We start from the raw sequence: 25,861 nt of genomic DNA on the forward strand, positions 1-25,861 counted from the left end.
AGCATTTCATCATGCTTCTGATACATTCCTTGGAAATGATGGACAGGCTGTGGGGAGCCAGGGGTTGAGTTATTATCAACAACATTTCTAGCTGCTGATCATCTTTTCTAGGTGCAGATTTTTAAATTATTATTAATTCACAGGATGAGGGCATTGCTGGCTAGGCAGCATTTGTTACCTATCTCTAATTGCCTAGAGCAGAATTAAGAGTCAACCATATTCCTATGCATCTGGAGACATATTTAGACCTAACAGGTTAGGATGGGAGTTTCCCGTCCCTAAAAGAAATTAGTTGAACTAAATGGGTTGTCTCAACAATGGATTCATGGTCATTATTAAACTCTTAATTTCAGTTTTTGTTTAAGTGAATTCAAATTCCACTGTCTGTTGTGGCAGGATTCAAACATGGGTCACCAGAACATTGTCAGGGTCTCTGGATTAACAGTACCGCGATAATGCCATTAGGCCATTATGTCATCCCAATCAGTTAGTGATCAATACTAACTCAATGTTGCTGAAAATGTTGGATTGATTGATGGTTATGACAGTCAACCGTTCACGTTGTGGAATACTTCAAACTTACGCTCATCACAAGGTCTTTCATTCAAACATCAAGCTGCATTTATTTTACACCAGTGGCACAATGGTCTCCATTGGTAAGCCAGGCAAATTAGTCAACAATACAGAACTTCAAACAGTTCATATTATATCTACAAACACAGTGCCTCCTTGAAAAAGGCTGACTTTTTTTTAGAAAGACTGACATTTAGGACATCACAGCAATGACATAGGATAACCACCAGCCTTTAATCAATTTAAGAAATGGGGGAAGTCATTGTTACCATCAAATAGCCCTAGACAATATCCATTGACTCCTGTCTCAGCCACAGCTAAAGTCTGTTATACAATGACATGCTTGGGAGCCAAGGATTCTTTAACTTTATGAAAAGAATTATTGATTGCAGAACTAATGCCATTAATGTGCATCTATCCAGAACAGAATGACAGGGTTAAGTTGGATAGTAAACACTAACCAACCGGCATGTTATCCTCCAAAGATGGTTTTGTGATATTATTTACTGGATGAAAACAAATTTGCAATGAAGTTGGATGGCTGCTTTTGCACTTTGTAAGCTTAGTATCTGAGAATCATTTAAAAACCTATAATTGCCATTCATCTCATTGCCATACCTCAGATAAACTTTGTCTTCTTTCTTCTGTCTGAAGATTATTTCAAGCGCTTCAGCCTGATATTTGCATTTGTGTTAGAATTCCCCATTATTGATATTAAGAATATTCATCCTTATTCTCCACAAAGTTGTTTATTTGTCTGCCCACCATTCCTGACTAGGTATCACAGAACTGCTGACCTTAAATCTGACTCATTGATTGTGGAATTGCGCAGGTCTGTCTGTCGCTCGTGGTTTGCATTGTTTGCTCACAGTTAGTCCCATTTTGCAGCATCAGCAATTCTACTACTTAATTTAGGGAATGCCTGGTGCTGCTTCTGCATGCCTTCCTGCATTCTTCATTAAACTTGGGCTGATCCCCTGGGTTGATGGTAATTGTAGAGTGAGGGATGTATTGTGTCATGATGATTCAGATTGTGTTTACATTACAACTCTGATGCCTTTGATGGCCCATAACACCTCATGGATGTCCAGTCTTGAGTTGCTAGATGTACTCACAGTCTATCCCACAATTGACACAACAGACAGTGACACAACACAACAGTCATAATAAAGTATACTCACATCATGCAATTTGAATTATGCATTTTACAGATGTCTGAGTTAAATCCTTGTCTACATGCATCACAGTTTATTTGTCTTTCTGGGGAATGAAAAACACTTTGTGTTTTTTCTTCTCTAATTAATGTGCATAAATATATTTTTAATAAATCCGTTCTCTCTTGACCGTACTTTTTCCATTGAGAACCTTTTCTCAACACAGATGGCCAAAATATATATTTGAAGATCATTCTTTAACATTGATTATCTTTCTCAAAGAGTTCCATTATACGAAATCCATTGAAATTGCAATTCTTAAAAGAATTACTAAAATTGTAAAGTCAAATTTTATTGCAGAGTGCTGCTATGTCATTAGTATTTACAACTTCAAACAATAAGAAGTAGAATTTGGAACTATGCAATGTTTTAAGTTCTATGGACTCTATTATCATCATCAAAAAGTCACTTAATGAAAGCTTTGTAGACTCTTGCTGCTGATATTATGGTCTTTGTATGGATATTCAAGTAACAGAATAGGAGGGTCATAACAGTACAGTCTGCTGCTGATCCTGTGTGTACAAGCACCAAATTAAGTCAGCAAGTAATGTGTTATGCCTGAAACAAAATTAGGTAGCTTGAAAAATATGTTTAAAAAGAATCAAAAGGATTGCCAAAAGTAAAATTGGAAACAATTCTGAGTGTGGCAAGCTATTAGATAACTTCATGCAACTTTAAAACAGACACAACACATGTAGAACTGCAGTCAGGTAGGGTTAGAATAGCAGATACATAGTCAAACCTCAGAGATGAAAAATTAATGGTGTGATTGTAATAGGTGATTTCAATTTCCCCATTTTGTTATAAATTCACTCATGCAGTGATGGCATCTCTTTGGACCAGCATTTATTATTTTCCCCAGTTGCCCTTGAGAAAGCATTGATGAGCTGGTTTCTTGAACTGTTGCAGTATGTGTGCTGTCGTTAGACCCATAATGCCATTAGAGAGGGAATTCCAAGATTTTGAAACCAGTAACAGTGAAATAGTGGTGGTATTTTTCCAAGTTAGGACTGCATGGTGCTGTTTCTCATGTATCTGCTCCCCTATCCTTCCAGATGGAAGTTGTCATGGGTTTGGAAGGTGCTGTCTAGGAGATCTGGTGAGTTTCTGCAGTGCATTTTGCACGTGGTTCACACTGTTGCTACTGAAAATTGGTTGTGTTGGGAGTCAATGTGAACGGATGTGTTGCCAGTCAAGTGAGATGTTTTATCTTCGATGATATCAAGTCTCTTGTACGTGTTGAAGTTGCACTCATCCAGGCAGTTGGGGAATATTTCATCATACTCCTGACTTGTGCCTTGTTTTTGGTGGACAAGGTTTTGGCAGTTAGGAACTGAGTTACATACTGCAGAATTCAAAGCCCTGGATATCCTCTTGTAGCCATTGTATTTATATTGCTCGTTCATATCCATTTCCCCTCAATGGTAACCTCAGGATATTAATGGTTGGGAATTCAGTGATGGTAATGTTGTTGAATATTAAGAGGAGTGGTTAGATTGGCTTTTATCGGAGATCATCTTTGCCTGGTAATTGTGTGGCATGATTGTTACTTGCCACAGGTCAGACAATGGCTGAATATTGTCTAGACCTTGTTGCATTTGGACATGGGCTGCTTCAGTATCTGAGTCACATGTGGTGAAGAGCATTGTGCAATCAATGTAAAATACCCCAACCTCTGACCTTATTGTGGAATTAAAGTTGTTGATGAAGTAGCAGAAGATGGTTAAATCCTGAGGTGATTGACCTCCAACAACCACAGCCACCTTTTTTGTGACAGGTATGGTTACAGCCAGTAGATTGTTTTGCTCTCTGATTCTGATTAACTCCAGTTTTGCTAGGGCTCCTTCATGTCATGCTTGATCAGATGTGGCCATGATGTCAAGGTCCATCACTGTCCCCTCACCTCTGGAAATAAGCTCTTCTGTGCATGTTTGAACTAAGACTGTACTGAAGTAAGGAAGTGGTCCGAGTGGAATCCAAAGCAGGCAGCAGAGAGCAGTTTATTGCGAAGCAGATGCAGCTTTAGAATACTGTTGATGACATATTCCATCACTTTACTGATGATCGAAAGGAAACTGATGGGACTGTAACAGGCGAGGTTAACTTTATCCAAGAATTGATGACATTTGTGGATTCTTCTCCGTCTTTGAACTGTGCAATTGTCTTCCACCATTTATGACTGAATGTGATACGACTGCACCAATTGTATCTGATCCATTCCTTCTGGAATTCTGAGACAAGAAAAAGAAAAAAATAAATTCATATTTGGATTAGAGTTATAAGTTTCACAGGATAGTAGTTTGTGTATCCTCTTTATTTTGAGGTGCAATTAAAAACTGTTGTTTTTCTAAGTGGAACTGTTACTTTACATTTCTGTTTAGCCAAGTATTTATAACCACCATTATTTCTAAGTGAATTTATTACTTCAATTGATTATATCAGGTCATTACAACAATTCCTTCTTAATGCATTCATTACTTTAATTATTGTACAGCCAATACCATTACAATCATTAATATTAAAAGTGTAATTCAGAGCTGCTTCTCAAAATAAAAGGTCATTCAATAAATGAGCTAAAAATTGTTGGTTCAAACTTTATGGTGGATAGATTTGCGGAGTCATAAGTTGACTTAGTAACTGTAAGATTCATAGCCATTGACCTGCTCTTGGAGATATATTAAGACATTAAGACCATAGCATATAGCAACAGAATTAGGCCATTCAGCCCATTACGTTTGTTCTTCCATTTGATCATGGCTAATATGTTACTCAACTCCTTTCTCCTGCCTTCTCCCTGTAATTCCCTTACTAATCAAGAATTCATCTCTATCTTAAATGCAATCAATAACTTGGCTTCTGCAGCCTTTTGTGGCAATGAGTTCCACAGAGTCACGACTGGAAGAAATTCCTCATCATACCTTCACTCTGAGGCTGTGCTCTGGGTCCCAGTCTCTCAAACTGGTAGAATCACCTTCTCCACAAACACTCCAACCAGACATCTCAGTATCCTCGAAGTTACAATGAGATTCCCCCTCATCCTTCTAAATTCCATGAAGAATAGACTCACAGTTTTCAACCATTCCTTTTGTGACCAACCCTTTATCCTCACAATCATTTATCTAAACCTCCTCTGCACCCTCTCCAATGCCAGCACACCTTTCTTTAAATACTGGGACAAAAACTGCTCACAATATTCCAAATATGGTCTGACCAGTGCCTTATATAGCCTCAACATTACATCCCTGCTTTTGTTTTCTAGCACTCTTGAAACTAATGCCGCTAATATATTTGTCTTCCAAATCACCAAATGAATCTTCATGTTAAGCTGAAGAGAATATTGAACTAGAACTCCCTAGTCTCATTGAACTTCAGATTTCCAAAGCCTTTCCTCCCTTGGAAAATAGCTCATGACTTTGTTCTTCCTTCCAACATGTATAACCTCACACTTTGTCACATTTTATTCCATCTACTACTTCTTTGACCACTCACCTAACATGTCCATGTCCTTCTGCAGACTTCCTGCTTCTGCAACAATATCTGTTTTTCCATCTGTCTTGGATAATTTGCAAACTTAGCAACAAAGCCCTCAGTTCCTTCATCCACATTGTTAATGCATCAGGTCAAAAGTTGAGGTCCTAGTACCGACCCCTGTGGAACTCCACTAGTCACCACCTGTTATCTGCAAAAGATGACTTTACATGTATTCTGTGCCATCTACCAGTCAGACAACCTCTGTTCATGAAAGTAGATTGCCTCTAACACCATAGACTGCCATTGGTAGGAGAGACTAGGATCTGAGTGCATAGCCTTAGAGTACAGGGAAAACCTTTTAGAACGGAGATAAGGAGAAATGTTTTCAGCCAGAGTGGTGAATCTGTGGAATTCGTTGCTACAGAAGGCTGTGGAGGCCAGGTCATTGATTATATCTGAGATAGATAGGTTCGTGAATATCAATCAGATCAAGAGTTACGTGGAGAAAGTGGGAGAATGGGAATGAAATGCTGATCAGCCATGATTAAATGGCTGAGCAGACCCAATAGGTTGAATGACCTGATTTCTTCTTCTATGTCTTATGGTCTAATTTTATTTAGCAGTTTTCTGTCAAAGATCTTCCAGAAATTCACATAGATGACATTCACTGGCTCTCCTTTGTTTTACCTATATTTTACCTCCTCAATGTATTCTGACAGATTTGTCATGCATTACCTCCCCTTGACTAAGCCATGCCAACTCTGCCCTATTTTACCATGTACTCGCAAGTATTCGAAAACTCATCCTTAATGATGGACTCTACAATCTTGCCAACAACCAAGGTCAGGCTAACCAACTCACAACACTTCAGTTTCTGGGCCATGGCCATTGACCAGAAAAAATTTTGATTGTGTGGGTCTTAGTAATCATGTCACCATTAAATGTCAACAGTGATATTCAGATTTCACCATGTTGGAGAAGATCATTGCCCGGAACTTGCATGGTGAAAATTTTATTTGTCACTTGTCAATCCAAGCTTTCGTTATTTGGGCCAGTGGTGGAATGGATAACACACCTGCCTGTGGATCAGAGATTGCAAGTTTGACTCCTACCTGACTTGTATTTATTTAGGACAGCATGGTGGCTCAGTGGTTAGCACTGCTGCCTCACAACATCAGGGAACCAGGTTTGATTCCAGTCTCAGGCAACTGTCTGTGTGGAGTTTGCATATTCTCCTTGTGTCTGCATGGGTTTCTTCCAGGTGCTCCAGTCTCCTCCCACTGTCCAAAAATGTGCAGGTCTGGTGAATTGGCCATTCTAAATTGCCCATTCTGTCTAGGGATGCTACTTGAGAGCACTGTGGATGACACCCGACATCATTTTGCTGATGATATGGAGTAGACAGATTGGAAGTAATTTACCATTTGTAATTGTACACTTTTTTTGTACAGAACATAACTTGTTTGTTTGCCACATGATCAGGTTTATGGCCAGTGTTGTAAGTCTATCAGAAATATTTCATTAATGAATCATTGGGTTATAGAACACAGTTCTTCAGTACTACCACAGGACTATTATCTGGGTCCAGAGCCTTTGTAGAATCCAGTGCTTCCAGTGAAATCATGTGTCCTGAATAGAATTGGCTGAATTCTGGTGTTTATAATACTGTGGACCTGAGGAGGAGGAAAGATTGATAATGCACTCACCAGTCTGGTTGGAAATCATTGTTAATGTTTCAGTATTATAATTTTCACTGATGTTCTGGTCTCCAAGTGAATGAAGATGAAATGTTTGTAGAGCCACCCCCTGCAGTGATTCATTTAGTTATGCACTACCACTCATGGCTCAATGTGAATGCATCTGCAGGGCTTTGATCTGAAGTTGGATGGGGAATTCTTTATCCATGTCATTTGCTGTTTATGCTGTTAGACAAGCATTGGTCTCATTTTGCAGCTCCAACAAGCCAACACCTCATTTGTAGGTATGGGCCACTCTGGACATGCCCTCTTACACTTTCCATTTAACATGGGTTGATTCAGTGCCTTGATATAAATTGTAAAGTGAGGTCATGTTCAGGGTCATGAGCTTTGAAATTTGTTTGAATGCAATTTGTCTGCTGTTGATGGATCACAGTGCCTCATGGATTCTGCCTTGAGTTATTCTACATGACTCAATATGATGATATTACCACACAACACACTTAAGGGTATTCTAAATGTGAAGATCAACCTTGCCTCCAGAAGGACTGTGGAAATGTTACTTCTACCCATATTATCATGAACAGATGCAACTGTAGGAGTTGGTTCACCAAGGATGAAGTTGGTATATTTTTACCTCATGATAGTTCCCTCATCACCCGCCACAGACTCAGTTGAGTAGCAATGTTTTTTTTAAATTCATTTATGGGATATGGGATGTGGCTGTCACTGCTGAGCCAGCATTTATTTATTATCCCTAATTGCCCTTGAGAAGATGGTGGTAAGCTTCCATCTTGAACCATAGCAATCCATGTGCTCTAGGTAGACCCATGATGGCATTTGGGAGGGACCTGCAGGATTTTGACCATTTCACAATGAAGGAATGGCAATGTATTTCCAAGTCAAGATGGTAAGTGGTTTGGAGGGAAACTTGATGGTAATGTCACCATATATCTGCTGCGTTTGTCCTTCTAGGTGGAACTAGTTGTGGGTTTTGAAGGGGCTACCTAAGGATTTTTGATAAATTTCTGCAGTACATTTTGCATATAGTACACACTGCTGCTCTGAGCATCAGTGGTGGTGGACAGAATGGATGCTTCTTGGTGTGGTGCCAATCAAGTGTGATGCCTTACCCTGGATGGTGTCAAGCCTCTACAGTATTTTAGAATTCAACCAGCTCACTCAAAAGTATTGCTGCTGAACCACTCTTAATAGTGAACATTGAACTCACCCAATCACAGTACATTCTGTACCCATTCACTCTCAGTGTTTACTCCAATTTCTGTTCAACATGAATAAGCACTGACTCATCAGCTGAGGGTGTGCAGGATGATATATGCTGTTCGGTAGCTTAAAACATGGCAGAGGGAGTGATGTAGGAGAGAGAGCTTTCGATTCCTGAATATCTGCATCCATTTCTGGGGTGAATGGGACCTGCTTAAGATGGATTTTCTTCACCCAGTAGGTGGCAGGAGTGACATTCTTGTGGGTGGTTTTGCTACCACTGCTGGGTAGACTAGTTTGGCAGGGGCAGGAAATATAAGGGGATGCTCTGAGTTAGCAGGAATGGGTAAGGGCTTAAGGAAAATAAGAATCAAGACAGAAAATAAGAAAGCAAAAAACAGCTGAGCAGTTTAGCACTAAGATAAGAGGAAGCCAGGTAGTGTCAGAAAAAGTGAGAATGTTAAAAAAAAATGTTCTTCTGTTGGAGGAGTTAGAATTCAAAAAGAAGGAATAAATCTAACTTAAGAGCACATTATCTGAATGCACACTCCATTTGCAACAAGGTAAATGAGTTGACAGCACAAATGAATGCAAATGGGTACGAGTTAGAGGCCATTACAGAGACATGGTTGCAGCATCGTCATAACTGGGAGATAAATATCTAAGACCTTTCGGAAGGACAAACAAGAAGGAAAGTGAGGCGGTGTAGCTCTGATATTTAAGGATAACATCAGAGTGGTGGTAAAAGATGATATAGGTTCTATGCAGAAAAAGTGTGGACGGAAATTAGAAATAGTAAGGGGAATATCTTATCGGGAGGCATAATCCATAGGCTATTAAATAATAACATCACAATGGGATGGGCAATAAATAAAGAAATAACGAATGCATATAAAATTGGTACAGCAATTATCATCAGGAATTTTAATCTACAAATTGATTGGTGAAACCAGATCAGTCAATGTAGCTTTGAGGAGGACTTCATAGAATGCTTCTGTGATAGTTTCCTCAAACAGTATCTAATGGAACCTATGAGGCTGCAAGCTATCCTAGATATGATCCTGTGTAATGAGGCAGGAATAGTAAATGATCTCATACTTCGGGATTCATTCTGAAGGAGCAATTACAGCATGGTTGAATTTAAAATACAGATGGAAAATGAGTAGGTAAAATCCAGTATCAGTGTCCTGTGCTTAAACAGAATAGACCCTGGCAATTGGATGAGGGAGAAGTTGACTAAAGTAGAATGGGACCAAAGACTATGTGGTAGAACAATTGAGGAAGAATAGAGAATTTTCAAAGTGATTTTCACAATGCTCTGCAGAGGTACATGCAGTGAAAAGGAAGGCCTGTTGGAAAAATGATAATCAGTCACGGATAACTAAGGAAATAAAGGAGGGTATCAAACTGAAAGCTAATACATACAAAAGTGGCAAAGATGAGGGGGAAACAAGAGGACTGGGAAATCTTCATAGGTCAGCAGAAAGCCACGATAAAAGCTATCAAGTAAGGTAAGATAGATTATGAAAGTAAACTAGCTCAGAATAGAAAAATGGATTGCAAAATATCCTGCAAATATATAAAATGAAAAAGAGTGGCTAATGTTAACATTGGTTCTTTATAGAATAAGAATGTGGATTTAATGATGGGAAATGAGGAAATGGCCAAGTTGTTGAAAAGGTATTTTGTGCCAGTTTTCATGTGGAAGACGCAAATAACATGGCAATAATTGATGGCAAGGAGGCATGAGCATGGATAGAAGATTAGTTAACTATCCGAAAGCAAAGAGTGGGGATAAATGGTTGTTTTTCTGATTGGTGATCAATGGCTAGTGGTGTGCTTCAGGCATTAGTGTTGTGATTGCAATTGTTTACAATTTCCATGGATGATTTAGAGTTGGAGACCAAAGTATAGTGTGTCAAAGTTTGCGGATGATGCTAAAGTGAGTGATAGAGCAAAATATGCAGAGGACACTGAAAGTCTGCAGACGGATATAGATAGGTTAAGTGAGTGGGCAAGGGTGTGGCAGATGGGGAACATTGTTGGTAAATGTGAGTTTATCCATTTTGGTAGGAATAACAGCAAAATGCACCATTATATAAATGGTGAAAAATTGCATCATGCTGCTGTACAGAGGGATCTGGGTGTCCTTGTGCATGAATCACCAAACATTGGTTTGTAGGAGGAGCAGGTAATTAAAAAGGCAAATGGAAACATTTCCTTCGTTGATAGAGGGGTGGAGTTTAAAAATAGGAAGGTTGTGCTGCGGCAGTATCTGTTCTGGTCTCCTTACTTGAAAAGGATGGACTGGTACTGGATGGGGCACAACAAACGATCACTAGGCTGATTCCGGAGTTGAAAGGTTTGGCTTATGAGGTGAGATTGAATAGACTTAGACTATTCTCCTTGGAATTTAGAAGAATGAGGAGGAACTCTTATAGAAACATATAAGATTATGAAGGGAATAGATAAGATAGAAGCAGGGAGGTTGTTTCCACTGGCAGGTGAAACTGGAGCTAGGGGGTATTACTTCAAGATAAGGGGGAGTAGTTTAGGACTGATTAGAGGTAAAACTTCTTCACCCAAAGGGTTGTGAATCTGTTGAATTCCTTGCCCAGTGAAGTAGTTGAGGCTACTTTTTTGAACATTTTGAAGACAAAGATAATAATTTTTTGAAAAGTAAAGGAAGTAAGGGTTATGCTGAGTAGTTAGGTTAGTGGAGCTGAGTCCGTGAAAAGATCAGCCATGCTCTCATTGAATGGTGGAGCAGGCTTGACAGGACTGAAGGCTTATTCCTACTCTTATTTCTAATGAACTAATGAGACATGTCCAAAGGTACTGGGGATGGAAATAGTTAGGAAATTGAAGTGTCTCTGACAATAATTTTCAATTCCTCTCTCATCCAAAGGAGAGGTACCACAAGACTGGAGGGCAGCAAATGAGATATGATTATTTAAGAAGGGCATTCAAACAAAACTGGTAAGGACGCTATTGGAAATCATTCAGAGGAACAGAAATAATCACCTCTTGAAGAGGCAAAATTCAATCAAGAATAAGTCAGCATGGTTTTCTAAGGGGTAGATCATTTCTCACAAAATTCTTTGAAGTGTTTGAGCTGGTGATGAGGTGTGTATATGAATGCAGTGCAGTTATATAGCCCACATAAACTTCAGCAAAGGTTTTAACAAGGTTTTGCCTGTGAGACTGGTTAAGATGCTAAGAGACCATTGGAAATGACACAGATAGAAAGCTGACTGGCAGACAGAAAACAATAGTTGTAACGGGTCATTTTCTGTGAAACAGTTGGGTGATTAGATCCCATTATTCACAATATATTTTAGTGATTTGGAAAAGTCAGCTGAATGTTAAATCCCCAAGTTTGCAGTTAACACAAAGCTACATAGAAGGCTGAACTGTAAAGAGGATGTTGACCTGCTTCAGTGTCTTTTGCATCAATTGAATAAGTGGGAAAATGCAAGGCGGGTGAAATATAACATGGATAAATGTGAGCTTATCCACTTTGTAGGCAAAAATGAGAATGCAAATTATTATCTGAATTGTGATAGACTGGGAAAGGGAAAGATTTAATAGGACCTGGGTGTCCTTATACACCAATTGCTGAAAGTAACCATGCAGGTGCAGCAGGTGTTGAAGAAGGCAAATGGCATGTTGGCCTTCAGAATGAGAGAACTCAAGTACAGGAGCAGGGATACTTTGCTGCAATTGCATCAAGTATTACTGAGACCACACCTGGAGTATTGTATGCAGCATTGATCTTTATAATTGAGGATGGATATTCTGGATTTTATAGAAAGCAACAACAGTTTAACCAAAGTTTTACCAGACTGCCCCGCCTCGGATGGCAGTACTGACATATGAAGACCGACTGGATCATTCAGGACAATGTTCACTGCAGTTATAGAAGAATGAGGGTGAATTTCATAGAAAATGATATTTTGTTTTACAGCAGTAAACATGGTAAACACAGGAAGGAGAGTGCCAATGACTGGGGAGTCCAAAACCAGAGGCCACAGTTTAAGGATACTGAGTTTAGGACTGAGATAAGGAGAAATTAATTTATCTGGAGAATGGTAAGTCTGTTGAATTCTCTGTCAGAGAAAACATTTGAGGCTAAAATATTCAATGTTTTCAGGAAGGTGTTATAGACATTTCTTAGGCTAAAGGAATCAAAGAATACAGGGCAAAAGAAGCAACAGGATACTGTGTACAATGGTCACCTATGACTGTATTGAATGGTGCAGAAGGCTCAAGGGGATGATTGGAATATTTCTGTTACTATTTTCATGGTTACTGTGCTTCTGTGGATACAGCACAATTTGGTGAACTGGATGCAAAATTGGCTTAGCATCAGGAAGAAAAGTGTGATGGTTGAAAATATTTTTGCGATTTTCAAACTGTGTCCAGTGGCATAGCACAAGGTTCAGTGCTGGATGCCTTGTGTATGTTAATGGTCTAGACATGAACCTCGGAGGTGCGATTCACAACTTTCACAAATGGTTTACAATTCAGGATTGATGTGGACATTTTTCTTGCTGTAAAAACAGAGGAGAAAAGTGTTGAATCTTACACCACTGCTGGTCTGATGGTCTGAATAGTAGCAAATGCAACATAATCCTGAAAGTGTGAGGTGATGCATTTTGTTGTGGAATAAGCAAGCCAAGGTCATTCACATTGAATAGTCAGATCCTAGGAAGTACAGAGAGTCAGAGGGACTCAGCTTGCATGGTCATAGATCCTTGACTGTAATAGGGCAGATAGAAAGTGGTTAAAAATTATATGGGATATTTGTCTTTGCTGGTCAAGACAATAAATACATAGGGGTAAAAACAATGACTGCAGATCCTGGAAACCAGATTCTGGATTAGTGGTGCTGGAAGAGCGCAGCAGTTCAGGCAGCATCCAAAGAGCAGCGAAATCGACATTTCGGGCAAAAGCCCTTCATTGGGAATAAAGGCAGTGAACCTGAAGCATGGAGAGATAAGCTAGAGGAGGGTGGGGATGGGGAGAAGTCGCATAGACTACAATGGGTGAGTGGGGGAGGGGATGAAGGTGATAGGTCAGGGAGGACAGGGTGGAGTGGATAGGTGGAAAAGGAGATAGGCAGGTAGAACAAGTCCAGGCACGTCATGGGGACAGTGCTGAGCTGGAAGCTTGGAACTAGGATGAGGTGGGGGAAGGGGAAATGAGGAAACTGTTGAAGTCCACATTGATGCCCTGGGTTGAAGTGTTCTGAGGCCAAAGATGAGGCGTTCTTCCTCCAGGCGTCTGGTGGTGAGGGAGCGGTGGTGAAGGAGGCCCAGGAGCTCCATGTCCTTCGGCAGAGTGGGAGGGGGAGTTGAAATGTTGGGCCACGGGGTGGTGTGGTTGATTGGTGCGGGTGTCCCGGAGGTCTTCCCTAAAGCGCTCTGCTAGGAGGCGCACAGTCTCCCCAGTGTAGAGGAGACCGCATCGGGAGCAACGGATACAATAAATGATATTATTGGATGTGCAACTAAAACTTTGATGGATGTGGAAGGCTCCTTTAGGGCCTTGGGTAGAGGTGAGGGAGGAGGTGTGGGCGCAGGTTTTACAGTTCCTGCGGTGGCAGGGGAAAGTTCCAGGATTGGAGGGTGGGTTGTAGGGGGGGCGTGGACCTGACCAGGTAGTCATGGAGGGAACGGTCTTTGCGGAAGACGGAAAGGGGTGGGGAGGGATATATACCCCTGGTGGTTGGGGTCTTTTTGGAGGTGGCGGAAATGTCGGCAGATGATTTGGTTTATGCAAAGGTTGGTAGGGTGGAAGGTGAGCACCAGGGGCGTTCTGTCCTTGTTGGAGGGATGGGGTCTGAGGGCAGAGGTGCGGGATGTGGACAAGATGCGTTGGAGGGCATCTTTAACCACGTAGGAAGGGTAATTGTGGTCTCCAATGAAGGACGCCATCTGGTGTGTTCTGTGGTGGAACTGGTCCTCCTGAGAGCAAATACGGCGGAGGCGGAGAAATTGGGAACATGGAATGGCATTTTTGCAAGAGGTAGGGTGGGAAGAGGTGTAATCCAGGTAGCTGTGGGAGTCGGTGGGTTTGTAAAAAATGTCAGTGTCAAGTCGGTCATCATTAATGGAGAGGGAGAGGTCCAGGAAGGGGAAGGAGGTGTCAGAGATGGTCCAGGTAAATTTAAGGTCAGGGTAGAATGTGTTGGTGAAGTTGATGAATTGCTCAACCTCCTCGCGGGAGCACGAGGTGGTACCAATGCAGTCATCAATGTAGCGGAGGAAGAGGTGGGGAGTGGTGCCAGTATAATTACGGAAGATCAACTGCTCTACATAGCCAACAAAGAGACAGGCATAGCTGGGGCCCAAATGTGTGCCCATGGCTACCCCTTTGGTCTGGAGGAAGTGGGAGGATTCAAAGGAGAAATTGTTAAGGATGAGGACCAGTTCAGCCAAACGAATGAGAGTATCGGTGGAAGGGTACTGTTGGGGATGTCTGGAGAGGAAAAAATGGAGGGCTTGGAGGCCCTGGTTATGACAGATGGAGGTGTAGAGGGATTGGATATCCATGGTGAAGATGAGGCATTGGGGCCGGGGAAATGGAAGTCTGGGAGGAAGTGGAGGGCATGGGTGGTGTCTCGAACATATGTAGGGAGTTTCTGGACTAGGGGGGATAGGACAGTGTCGAGGTAGGTAGAGATGAGTTTAGTGGGGCAGGAGCATGCTGAGACAATGGGTTGGCCAGAGTGGTCAGGCTTGTGGATCTTGGGAAGGAGGTAGAACCGGGCAGTGCGGGGTTCCCAAACTATAAGGTTAGAAGCTGTGGGTGGGAGATCTCCTGAGGTGATGAGGTTCTGTATGGTCTGGGAGATGATGGTTTGGTGATGGGGGGTGGGGTCATGGTCGAGGGGGCAGGAGGAAGAGGTGTTCTCGAGTTGGCATTTGGCTTCAGCGGTGTAGAGGTCAGTGTGACAGACTACCACTGCGCCCCCTTTATCCGCTGGCTTGATGGTGAGTTTGGGATTGGAGTAGAGGGATTGGAGGGCTGCGCATTGTGAGGGTAAGAGTTTGGAGTGGGGGAGGGGGATAGACAGGTTAAGGCAGCTAATGTCCTGGCGGCAGTTGGAAATGAAGAGGTCAAGGGCAGGTAATAGGCCAGCGCGGGGTGTCCAGGTGGATGCAGTGTGTTGGAAGTGGGTGAAGGGGTCCTCAGAAGGTGGGCGGGAATCCTGATTGTGAAAGTAAGCTTGGAGGGGGAGGTGACGGAAGAATTGTTCGACGTCACAGTCTGTATTAATTTAATTGATGCGTGGATGGAGGGGGATGAAGGTGAGTCCTTTGCTGAGGACTGATCGTTCATCCTCAGTGAGGGGGAGGTCTGGGGGGATGGTGAAAACTCGGCAGGGCTGGGAGCTGGGATCTGGTGTGGGTGTAGAGCTGGGAGTGGGGGCGGAACCTGTAACTGGAGTGGGGGGAATGGGGGTCGAGTCATGATTAGGGGTAGTGTTCCCCTCGGGGTTCTGGGGGGGTGGGGATAGTGACAGTGGGGTCTGTGGAGGGCATGTCTGCAGAATGCAGGTGAGTGGCGCTGGTGGGGGCGGAAGTGGTGGTGACCCCACGGCAGAAGGGGTGGCGAAAGTCACTGAGCATGTGGCATCAGTGATGATGTGAGAGGCGGAAGTGATGTCACGTGTGATGCATGAGGAATTGTGAGGGGTGGAAGTGCATGTAGGAGTGGCCATGATGGGGGCGGAAGTAGCATCATCAATCAGCGTGGGGGTGGCAGCTGCATAAGCCGCATGGCTAATGGCATGAGTAGATTCCGAGGCCAGGGGAATCTTCTGGAATGTTTGAGGAGCACTGGTTATGGAGGTGGGGAGATAAAAGGTTGTTGTACTTACAGTTTGTGATGTTTGAGATGGAATTCAAATACTGTTTGTTGAGAGTATGAAATCTCCTGAGGATGTAGAACAGAGTGGGTCCTTTGCATAATCAAGGAGCTTGTGATGGAACTAAGTGCATTGATAGTTGGGCCACATCTGCAGTACTGTGTGCAGTTCTAGTCACCAAATTATAGGAAGGATTAATTATACTAGGCAGGGTGCACAAGAGGTTCAGAGCATGTCACCTTGGCTAGAGGATTCAGCTATGAAGGTTGGGGTTATCGTCCTTAGAGTTGAGAAGGCTGAGGTGGATCTGATTTAAGTTTATAAAATCCTGAGAGAAACAAATATGGTAGTTAAACAAACCTTTCTACTTAGCAGAGCACTCATTATCCAACAGACAAAATTTTAATTTAAGCAGCAGGGGGTTTAGAGGGGATTCGAGGCCAAAAATAAAATTTGCCATCCAGTTGTGGACATCCCGAACTTACTGCTTAAAAGAGTTGTAGCTGATAAAAGTTAAATTCAATTATTAAATCTTGATTTGAATCTAGTCTCAGAAAAGGTAAAATGATACTATTACAGATTTGAATCTTAAAAGGCTTTTTGAAAAGTTTTGTGAAAGTGTTTTGTCTTGAGCTCATTGTGATAACTCACAGGAAATACCAATGTAAAGGAAAATAATACTGATATGATGAATGTGTTGATTTTGTTGGTGTGCTGATTGTAGTTGGGAAAAACATTGTCATGGAGAACACTCTAACTCAATCTGTCCTGTCTATGCTTCCAGAGTTGTGGCAATGTGGCTCATTCATAACACTGTTTAGAAATGGCCTGGTAACCAACTCAGTTCAAAGTTAATTAGGGAGGAGCAACAGACACTAACCTGGCCAATAGTGCCCACACCTCTGGTTTGATTAAGTGACTGCAAATTCTTTGGATTGCAAGCAGCTTCACCTCACAAATTGCAAGTTTTCAAGAAGATGCTAATCAAAGCAACAAGGAATGGTGAAAAAAAAAACAGGTCTTTTTGGCATTTTCACAGCCAGAGAATGCACACAAGCAATGTAACTCATCATCATTGTGATCACCTGAACTGGATCTGATCATTTTTGAGATTTGCTTTACTTGAAATGGCCTAGAATTTTCAGTTGATGTTCCACTTCTCACACCTTGCATGCCTGACTTTGCAAAAGAACATGGTGAGCCATGACGCGTAGTTATATCTTGACATTAACACAGGTTCAATGGAACAGGCCAAAATTCCAGCTGAGTTGGTGCATGTTGCTATTTATAAGTAGATGAAATAAACAGGGTAAAATTAATACAAGAATATTTTAAAATCAAAATTGTTTCAATAATGCAATCTAACTGAGGTGGTGGTAAAATGTAGCTAAGATTGAAGAGAAAAATGGATTCTTTGCAATTTTTTGGTTATCTCCAAATAGTACCGTTATGTAAAAACGTGTGTCATATACATGCACAGGTGCCCCCACTATCTGAAAGTAGAGCATTCCTCTGAAACCATTCGCAGGCCAAAATGTTTAAAGCAAAGAATCAATAACTACTAATTCATAGGGGAAAAATTATTGGGCATTCCCAGGCCCAAACAAATAACCTACCAAATCATACTAAGTAACATATAAAACCTAAACTAACACTAACATAAAAAAAATCACAGGTATGCCAACCGCTTTGATGCCTTCCTTCAATGCCTTGTGTGCCTTTGCCTGCTTTTCTTCTATAGTTTTACCCGAATGCCTATTATTAATGCCCCTGGTGCTCCTGTCCTTAGGCCTCAACTAGCATACCATTCAGAAAATCTGAAAGCACTTAAAAGCGTTGATAAGAATACATTTCCTGTTGTGTTTCAGTCACATCCAAGTGTTTGGAATACCTAAATGATTTTACTCTGAGTAAATGAATGGATACATTAGTCCTTTTGCTGAAAAATACTGGAGAGAAAATAACCCTGATAATAGGTGCCTTCTGTTTGTTGATAGTTGTACTGCTCATCTGTCTGTCATTGCCGACTATGAAGGTAACATTCATGTTGTATTCTTTCTGCCGAATACGACGTCATTGCTACAACAGTGTGACCAAGACCTATTAGCCACAATTAAGGCTCAGTATTTGCAAAATGTGATGCATTTTATTGTAAGTGCCATTGACAGAGAGGGCAACTCTGAAGCATCTTTGCGAGAGTTCTGGGAAGAGTACAACATAGAGTTGCCAATCGCCAACCTTGGAGATGCTCTCGGTCGGCGAACAGTCTCGATGAGAAATGGCGATTGGAGAAAACTGTGTCCTGAAGCAGTGAGCGATTTTAAAGGCTTTGAACCAACAACAATAAATATGGCAACAGTGACTTTGGATAAGTAGACTGATTTTGTGGAAGTTTATGAAGATGATGTTGAAGAAGTTCTGGCATCCCATGAGCAACAACTGACAGATAAAGATCTGGTGCAATTGCAAGTGGAAAGGATACAATCAAAACAGACTGCAATAGCGAAAAGCCCAAAGGTGAAGTTATCCAAGAGCTGAAAGTGAAGCATTTGTGGAGGTTTTCACAACAATTGACAGTGCTGCAATGATTGCAGAAAAGTATGACTTTAATTTTGAAAGGACACGTTGATTAAGGGCAGGTTTGCAGTTTGTTTTCAGTGTCTATAAAGAATGTACAATAGAAAAATGCTTGAGGATAAGCAGTGAAGCATACTGTCACATTTCAAGCTTTCCACCTCAGCCACAGCAAATGATGAACCTTAACCTTTCACATTGAGGCAGGCAGTCATAGAAGCAAGTGTAGACATTAGTGACCTGCCTGCCCTGATAGATTCAGATGACAATAAGATGTTAACAGATAGCCCTCTTCCTCTCTCTCCCACACCACAGTCTCCTGTACCTCCCATCACCCCAACCTCTAATAGCCTTTGCTCTGTTATATTAGTGTTACTTTAAGTTTTATGTGTTATTTGTTATGACTTGGTAGGTTACATTTTTGAGTCTGGGAATGCACAGACATTTATCCTATGTAAATTAATGGTAATTGCTTCTTCATTGTAAGTCATTTTGGCTCACGAATGTTTTCATAGGAATGCTCTACTTTCAGATAATGGGGGCACCAGTATTATAAAATTTGCATGATCACATTTATGGGTTCTTTTCCATATTTCCAGTGATTGTTTCCATCCAAATTGCTCACAAATACAAGTAATGTTGTGAGTTATATTTATCAATGAGATACAATAACAAAACAGCCCTTTTAAAGACATTTTCTCTTAAAGTTTGAAGCAGAAAATTTAACTAAGAGTAAACATAACCACAACCAGCACTGGAGGCCTTCCTATTTAAAAGTATCATTGACAATTTTTGGGGTTGTTTTCAAATTCTTATTGGAAAACATGGCCAAAATAAATTGAGGAGTTGAATGAAGTGACTTGGATCAATGGTCTTCAGAATGTGGAAGGAAAAATCTATATTCTACCTGAAATCTGCAACAGTTGCAGTTGTCTTAGTGACCAAATATCTGAGAAAAAGGACTAGCCCAGACATTCACAGCTGACAAACATATTGTAACTTTGAAACAGGTTAATAACATTCAAGATGACAGTGCTGCTCATTAGAGTGTTTCAGCATCCTGCACTAGAGCATTGACTTAAAATTTATCAGCTCATAGTCAGATAACTGTATTGCGTTAACATTCCCTCTCTTTGTGTTAATTGCAAAATAAGATTTAGATCTATTTTTTAACTGGTTTGCAAACATAAGCATTTCTGCATTTTGCAAATCTGCATTTCTAAGACAGGATGATAAGTGGCTTAGAGGGGAATTTACAGGTGATGGTATCCCCATATTTTTACAACCCTTCTTAAACATAATGGTAGTATTCATGGGGTTGAAAGGTGCATTTTAAGAATATTTGTTGAATTTCTGCAGTGCGTCTTGAGGTGGTACATACTGCTGCTACTGTGCATCAGTAGAGTGAATGCTTGTAACTGTACTGTCAATTAAGTAGGCTTCTTTGTACTGGTTTGTGTCAAGGTTCTTGAATATTGTTTGAGCTGTATTCATCATACAAAATGGGAAGCATTTCATCATGCTTCTGATACATTCCTTGGAAATGGTGGACAGGCTTTGGGGAGCCAGCAACATTTCTAGCTGCTGATTGTCTTTTCTAGTTGCAGAACTTTTTCATTGTTATTAATTCACAGGATGAGGGCATTGCTGGCTAGGCAGCATTTATTACCTATCTCTAATTGCCCAGAGCAGTGTTAAGAGTCAACCATATTACTATGGATCTGGAGCCATATTTAGACCTGTACAGGTAAGGATGGGAGTTTCCTTCCCTAAAAGACATTAGTTGAATGAGATGCATTGTCTCAACAATGGATTCATGGTCATTATTAAAGGCTGAATTCCAACTTTTGTTTATGTGAATTCAAATTCCTCTGTCTGCTGTGGCAGGATTCAAATATAGGTAACCAGAACATTCTCAGGGTCTCTGGATTAACAGTGCAAAAAACAATTCTTTCCATAAAGATAATAATCCTTGGCTCCCAAGCATGTCGTTGCACAAAAGACTTTAGCTGTGATTGTGACAGGAGTGAATGGATATTGTCTAGGGCTATTTGATGGTGACAATGACCTCCTCCCAATCCCAGGTCATTGCCTCCTCCCAATCCAGTAGTTATTTTTGTGATCAATACTAAATCAACTTTGCTGATAATGTGGGATTGATTGATGGTCATGACAGTCAACAGTTCATGTTGTGGAGTGTTTCAAACTCACACTCATCACAAGGTCATTCATTCAAACATCAAGCAGTATTTATTTTACACCAGTGAGACAATGGTCTCCATTGGTAAATCAGGGCAATTAGTCAACAATACAGAACTTTAAACAGTTCCTATCGTATCTACAAACACAGTGCTACCTCGAAAAAGGCTGACTTTTTTCTTAGAAAGACTGACATTTAGGACATCACTGCAATGAGATAGGATAACCACCAGCCTGTAATCTAATTAAGAAATGGGGCAGGTCATTGTCACCTCAAATAGCCCCAGACAATATCCATTCACTCCTGTCACAACAAAAGCTAAAGTCTTTTGTACAATGGCATGCTTGAGAGCCAAGGATTCTTTATCTTTATGGAAAGAATTGTTGTTTGCAGAACTAACACCATGAATGTGCATCTATCCAGAACAGAATGACAGGATGTGGTTGGATAGTAAGCACCAACCAACTTGCATTTTATCCTTCAAAGATGGTTTTGTGATATTATTTACTGGATCAAACGAAATTTACAATGAAGTTGGATGGCTGCTTTTGCACTTTGTAAGTTTAGTATCTGAGAATCATTTTAAATATGCCAATTGCCATTCAGCTTATTTGCCACACCTCAGATAGGTTTTGGCTTGTTGGCGATGGCTATTGCCTGGCACCTGTGTGGTACAGACAATAATAGCCACTTGTAAGGTCAAAGCTCATATCTTGTTGCATTTGGACATGGTGAGATGCAGTACCTGAGGAATTATCAATGGTGCCTGAATATTGTACAATCAAAGCAAACGTGCCAAATTTAGACTTTTTGACTAAAGGAACGTTGATGAAGCAGCTAAAGGTGTTTGAGCCTCGACCACAGCCCTGAGGAATTCCTGCAGAAATATACTGGACATTAATGACTGATCCCCACAACATCAATCATTTTTATCTCCACCAGATATATTTCCAACCAAAAAATAATTTTCCTCTTCCTCTTATTCCCATTGATTTCAATTAAGATAGGGATTCTTGATGTAATATTCAGTAAAATGCAGACTTGAGTTTAAGGGCAGTCACGTTTAGCACATCTCCAGAATTCAGATCTATTTCCATTTTGCTCTATGACTATAATGTGGTCAGATCTGAGTGGCCCTGGCAGAATACAAAAATGAATATTGTGTGCAGCTTATTGCTTGGCAAGTGCCACTTGATAGCAATGTTGAAGGCCATTTACATCACTTTACTGATGATCAAGAGTGGACTGGTGGGATGGTAATTGGCTTGGCTTTATTTATCCTGCTTTTTATGTAGAGGATGTACATGGACAATCTTTGACAGGGACAGATTACTGGAAGTTTTGTGGCTATACTGGGCAGTTGGCTCAAGACACATCTCATTCTGGATCAAAAATCCTGAACACTATTGCTGAAGGGTTAACAGGGCAACCCTCCTTGGTAGTATTCAATGCCTTTGTCCATATCTTGATGTCACAAGAAATGCTAAAATGGACTGAAGAGTGGCATCTGCAATGTTTGGGCCATCCAGATGAGGTTGCGATGGATCACCGACTTGGCTCTTCTGGCTGAAGATTATTTCAAAAGATATTTACACCTGTGTTGGAGTTCCCCATTATTGATAATAAGAATATTTATCCCCAATCTTTACTAAGTTGTTAATTTGTCTGTCCACATTCCTGACTAGATATCACAGAACTGCAGATCTTAGATCTGACTCATTGATTGTAGAATTGCGCAGGTCTGTCTGTCGCTCGTGGTTTGCATTGTTTGCACAAAGTTAGTCCTGTTTTGGAGCATCGGCAAGTTTACTACTTAATTTAAGGAATGTGTGGTGTTGTTTTTGGCGTGCCCTCCTGTATTCTTCATTAAACTGGGGCTGATCCCTGGGTTGATGGTAATTGTAGAGTGAGGGATATATTGTGTCAGGATGATTCAGATTGTGTTTACATTACAATTCTGAAGCTTGTGATGGCCCAGAACACCTCATGGTTGTCCAGTCTTGAGTTGCTAGATATACTCACAATCTATCCCACTTTTGACAGCGACATAACACAACAGAGTGTGAAGACTCATGCAGGCAATTAGTCATAATAGAGTATACTCACATCATGCAATTTGAATTATGCACTTTACAGATGTCTAAGTTAAATTCTTGTCTACATGCTTCACATTTTATTTGTCTTTCTGGGGGAATGAAAAACACTTTGTGTTCTTTCTTCTTTAAATAATGTGCATAAGTACATTTTTAATCAGTCCGTCTCTCTCAACCATACTTTTTCCATTGAGAACATTTTCTCAACACAGATGGCCAAAATATTTATTTGAAGATCATTGTTTAGCATTGATTTTCTTTTCCAAAGAAATCCCATTATAAGAAATCTATTGAAATTGCAATTCTTAAAAGAATTACTGAAATTGTAAAGTCAAATTTTGTTGCAGGGCATTGCTATGTCATTAGTATTTACAACTTCAAACAAAAACAAATAGAATTTGGAACTGTGCAATGTTTTAATTCTATGGACTCTATTATCATCATCAAAAAGTCACTTAATGAAAGCTTTGTAGACTCTTACTGCTGATATTATGGTTTTTGTATGAATATTCAAGTAACAGAATAGGAGGGTCATAATAGTACAGTCTGCTGATCCTGTGTGTACAAGCACCAAACTAAGTCAGCAATTAATGTGTTATGCTTGAAACAAAATTCGATAGCTTGAAAAATATGTTTAAAAAGGATAAAAAGAATTGCCAAAATGTAACGTTGGAAACAATTCTGAGTGTGGCAAGCTATTAGTTAACTTCATTCTGGATTAGTGGTGCTAGAAGAGCACAGCAGTTCAGGCAGCATCCGAGGAGCAGTAAACTCGACGTTTCGGGCAAAAGCCCTTCATCAGAAATAAAGCTTTATTCCTGATGAAGGGCTTTTGCCCGAAACGTCGAGTTTACTGCTCCTCAGATGCTGCCTGAACTGCTGTGCTCTTCTTGCACCACTAATCCAGAATGAAGTTAACTAATAGTTTGCCACACTCAGAATTGTTTCCAATGTTACGTTTTGGCAATTCGTTTTACAATACTGTTGATGATATATTCCAAATCTTTACTGATGATGGAAAGGAAACTGATGAGACTGTAACTGGCCAGGTTAAATTTGTCCAAGTATTGATGACATTTGTGGATCCTCTTCCTTCGCTGAAATGACTAATTGTCCACCACCATTTATGACTGAATGTGATAGCACTGCACCATATTGATCTAATCCATTCCTTGTGGAATTCTGAGACAAGGAAAAGAATAAAATGAATTCATATTTGGATTAGAGGTGTAAGTTTTATATGATACTAGTTTGTATATCCTCTTTATTTTTAGGTGCAGTTGAAAACTGTTGTTTTTCTAAGTAGAACTGTTACTTTACACTTCAGTTTATCCAAATATTTACAACCACCATTATCTCTAAGTGAATTCATTACTTCAGTTGATCACATCAGGTCATTTCAGCAATTCCTTCTCAATGCATTAATTACTTTAATTATTGTACAGTCTATAACATTACAATAACTAATAAAATGTAATTCAGAGCTGCTTCTCAAAATAAATGGTCATTTAAATAATTAGCTAAAAGTTGTCAGTTCAAACTTTATGGTGGAGAGATTTGGGGAGTCAGAAGATGAGTTAGTAATTGTAAGATTCATAGCCGCTGACCTGCTCTTGGAAACATATTAAGACTATAAGACCATAAAATATAGCAGCAGAAATAGGCTATTCAGCCCATTAAATTTTCTCTATCATTCGATAATAGCTGATATGTTACTCAACCCCTTTCTCCTGCTTTCTCCCGATAATTCCCTTACTAATCAAGAACCTACCTCTATCTTAAATGCAATCAATAACTTGGCCTCTGCAGTCTTTTGTGGCAATGAGTTCCACTGAGTTACAACCGGAAGAAATTCCTCATCATACCTTCATTCTGAGACTGTGCTCTGGGTCCCAGTCTCTCCTACTGGTAGAAACATCTTCTCCACAACAACTCCATCCAGGCATCTCAGTATCCTTTAAGTTTCAATGAGATTTCTCTTCATCCTTCTAAACCCCATTGAGAACAGACCCACATTTCTCAACTGTTTCTTTTATGACCAGCCCTTCATTCCCATGATCATTTACGTAAACCTCCTCTGGACCCTCTCCAATGCCAGCGCATCTTTTTTTAAATACTGAGCCCAAAATTGCTCACAGTATTCCAAATATGGTCTGATCAATGCCTTATAGCGCATCCACATTACATCCCTGCTCTTGTTTTCTAGCACTCTTGAAATTAATGCCACTAATGTATTTGTCTTCCAAACTACCAAATGAATCTTCATGCTAAGCTGAAGAGAATCCTGACCTAGGACTCCCTAGTCCCTTTGCACTTCAGATTTCAAAAGCCTTTCCCCACTTGAAAAATAGCTCATGTCTTTATTCTTCCTTCCAACATGTATAACTTCACACTTTTCACATTTAATTCCATCAATTACTTCCTTGACCATTCATCTCGCATTTCAAAGTCCTTCAGCAGCCTCCCTGCTTCCACAACAATGTCTGTTCTTCCATCTGTCTTTGGATAATTTGCAAACTTAGCAACAAAGCCCTCAGTTCCTTCATCCACATTGTTAATGTATAAGGTCAAAAGTTGAAGTCCTAGTACTGATCCCTGTGAAACTCCCCTAGTCATCACCTGTCATCTGCAAAAGACTACTTTATCTGTATGTTCTGCATTCTACCAGTCTGACAACCCTCTACCCATGCCAGTATATTGCCTTTAACACCATTGACTGTCATTGGTAGGTGAGACTAGGATCTGAGTGCATTGCCTTAGAGTAAAGGGAAGACCTTTCAGAACAGAGATAAGGAGAAACGTTTTAAGCCAGAGAGTGGTGAATCTATTGAATTCATTGCCACAGAAGGCTGTGGAGGCCAGGTCATTGATTATGTCAGAGATAGATAGGTTCTTGAATATCAAGAGTTATGGAGAGAAAGCGGGACAATGGAAATGAA

At 40.5% G+C, this 25,861-nt stretch overlaps 1 protein-coding gene across 3 annotated transcripts in view; it reads right to left on the bottom strand.

Moving 5' to 3' along the window:
* Positions 1-598: 598 nt before the first annotated feature.
* Positions 599-25,861, bottom strand: part of LOC140491852 (protocadherin gamma-A11-like) — a 47,264-nt gene continuing 22,001 nt past the window's right edge. The window contains exon 2 of one of the 3 annotated variants that reach the window (XM_072590263.1): positions 599-4,018. In XM_072590263.1, coding sequence (XP_072446364.1) covers positions 3,837-4,018 — 182 coding nt within the window. In that variant the 3' untranslated portion in view covers positions 599-3,836. Of the gene's footprint in view, positions 4,019-24,025; positions 24,105-25,861 lie in introns of those variants that run through there. The other 2 variants (XM_072590261.1, XM_072590262.1) reach the window with 2 other exon arrangements.

The sequence above is a fragment of the Chiloscyllium punctatum genome, chromosome 20 (assembly GCF_047496795.1).
Source record: "Chiloscyllium punctatum isolate Juve2018m chromosome 20, sChiPun1.3, whole genome shotgun sequence".
Taxonomy (NCBI): domain Eukaryota; kingdom Metazoa; phylum Chordata; class Chondrichthyes; order Orectolobiformes; family Hemiscylliidae; genus Chiloscyllium; species Chiloscyllium punctatum.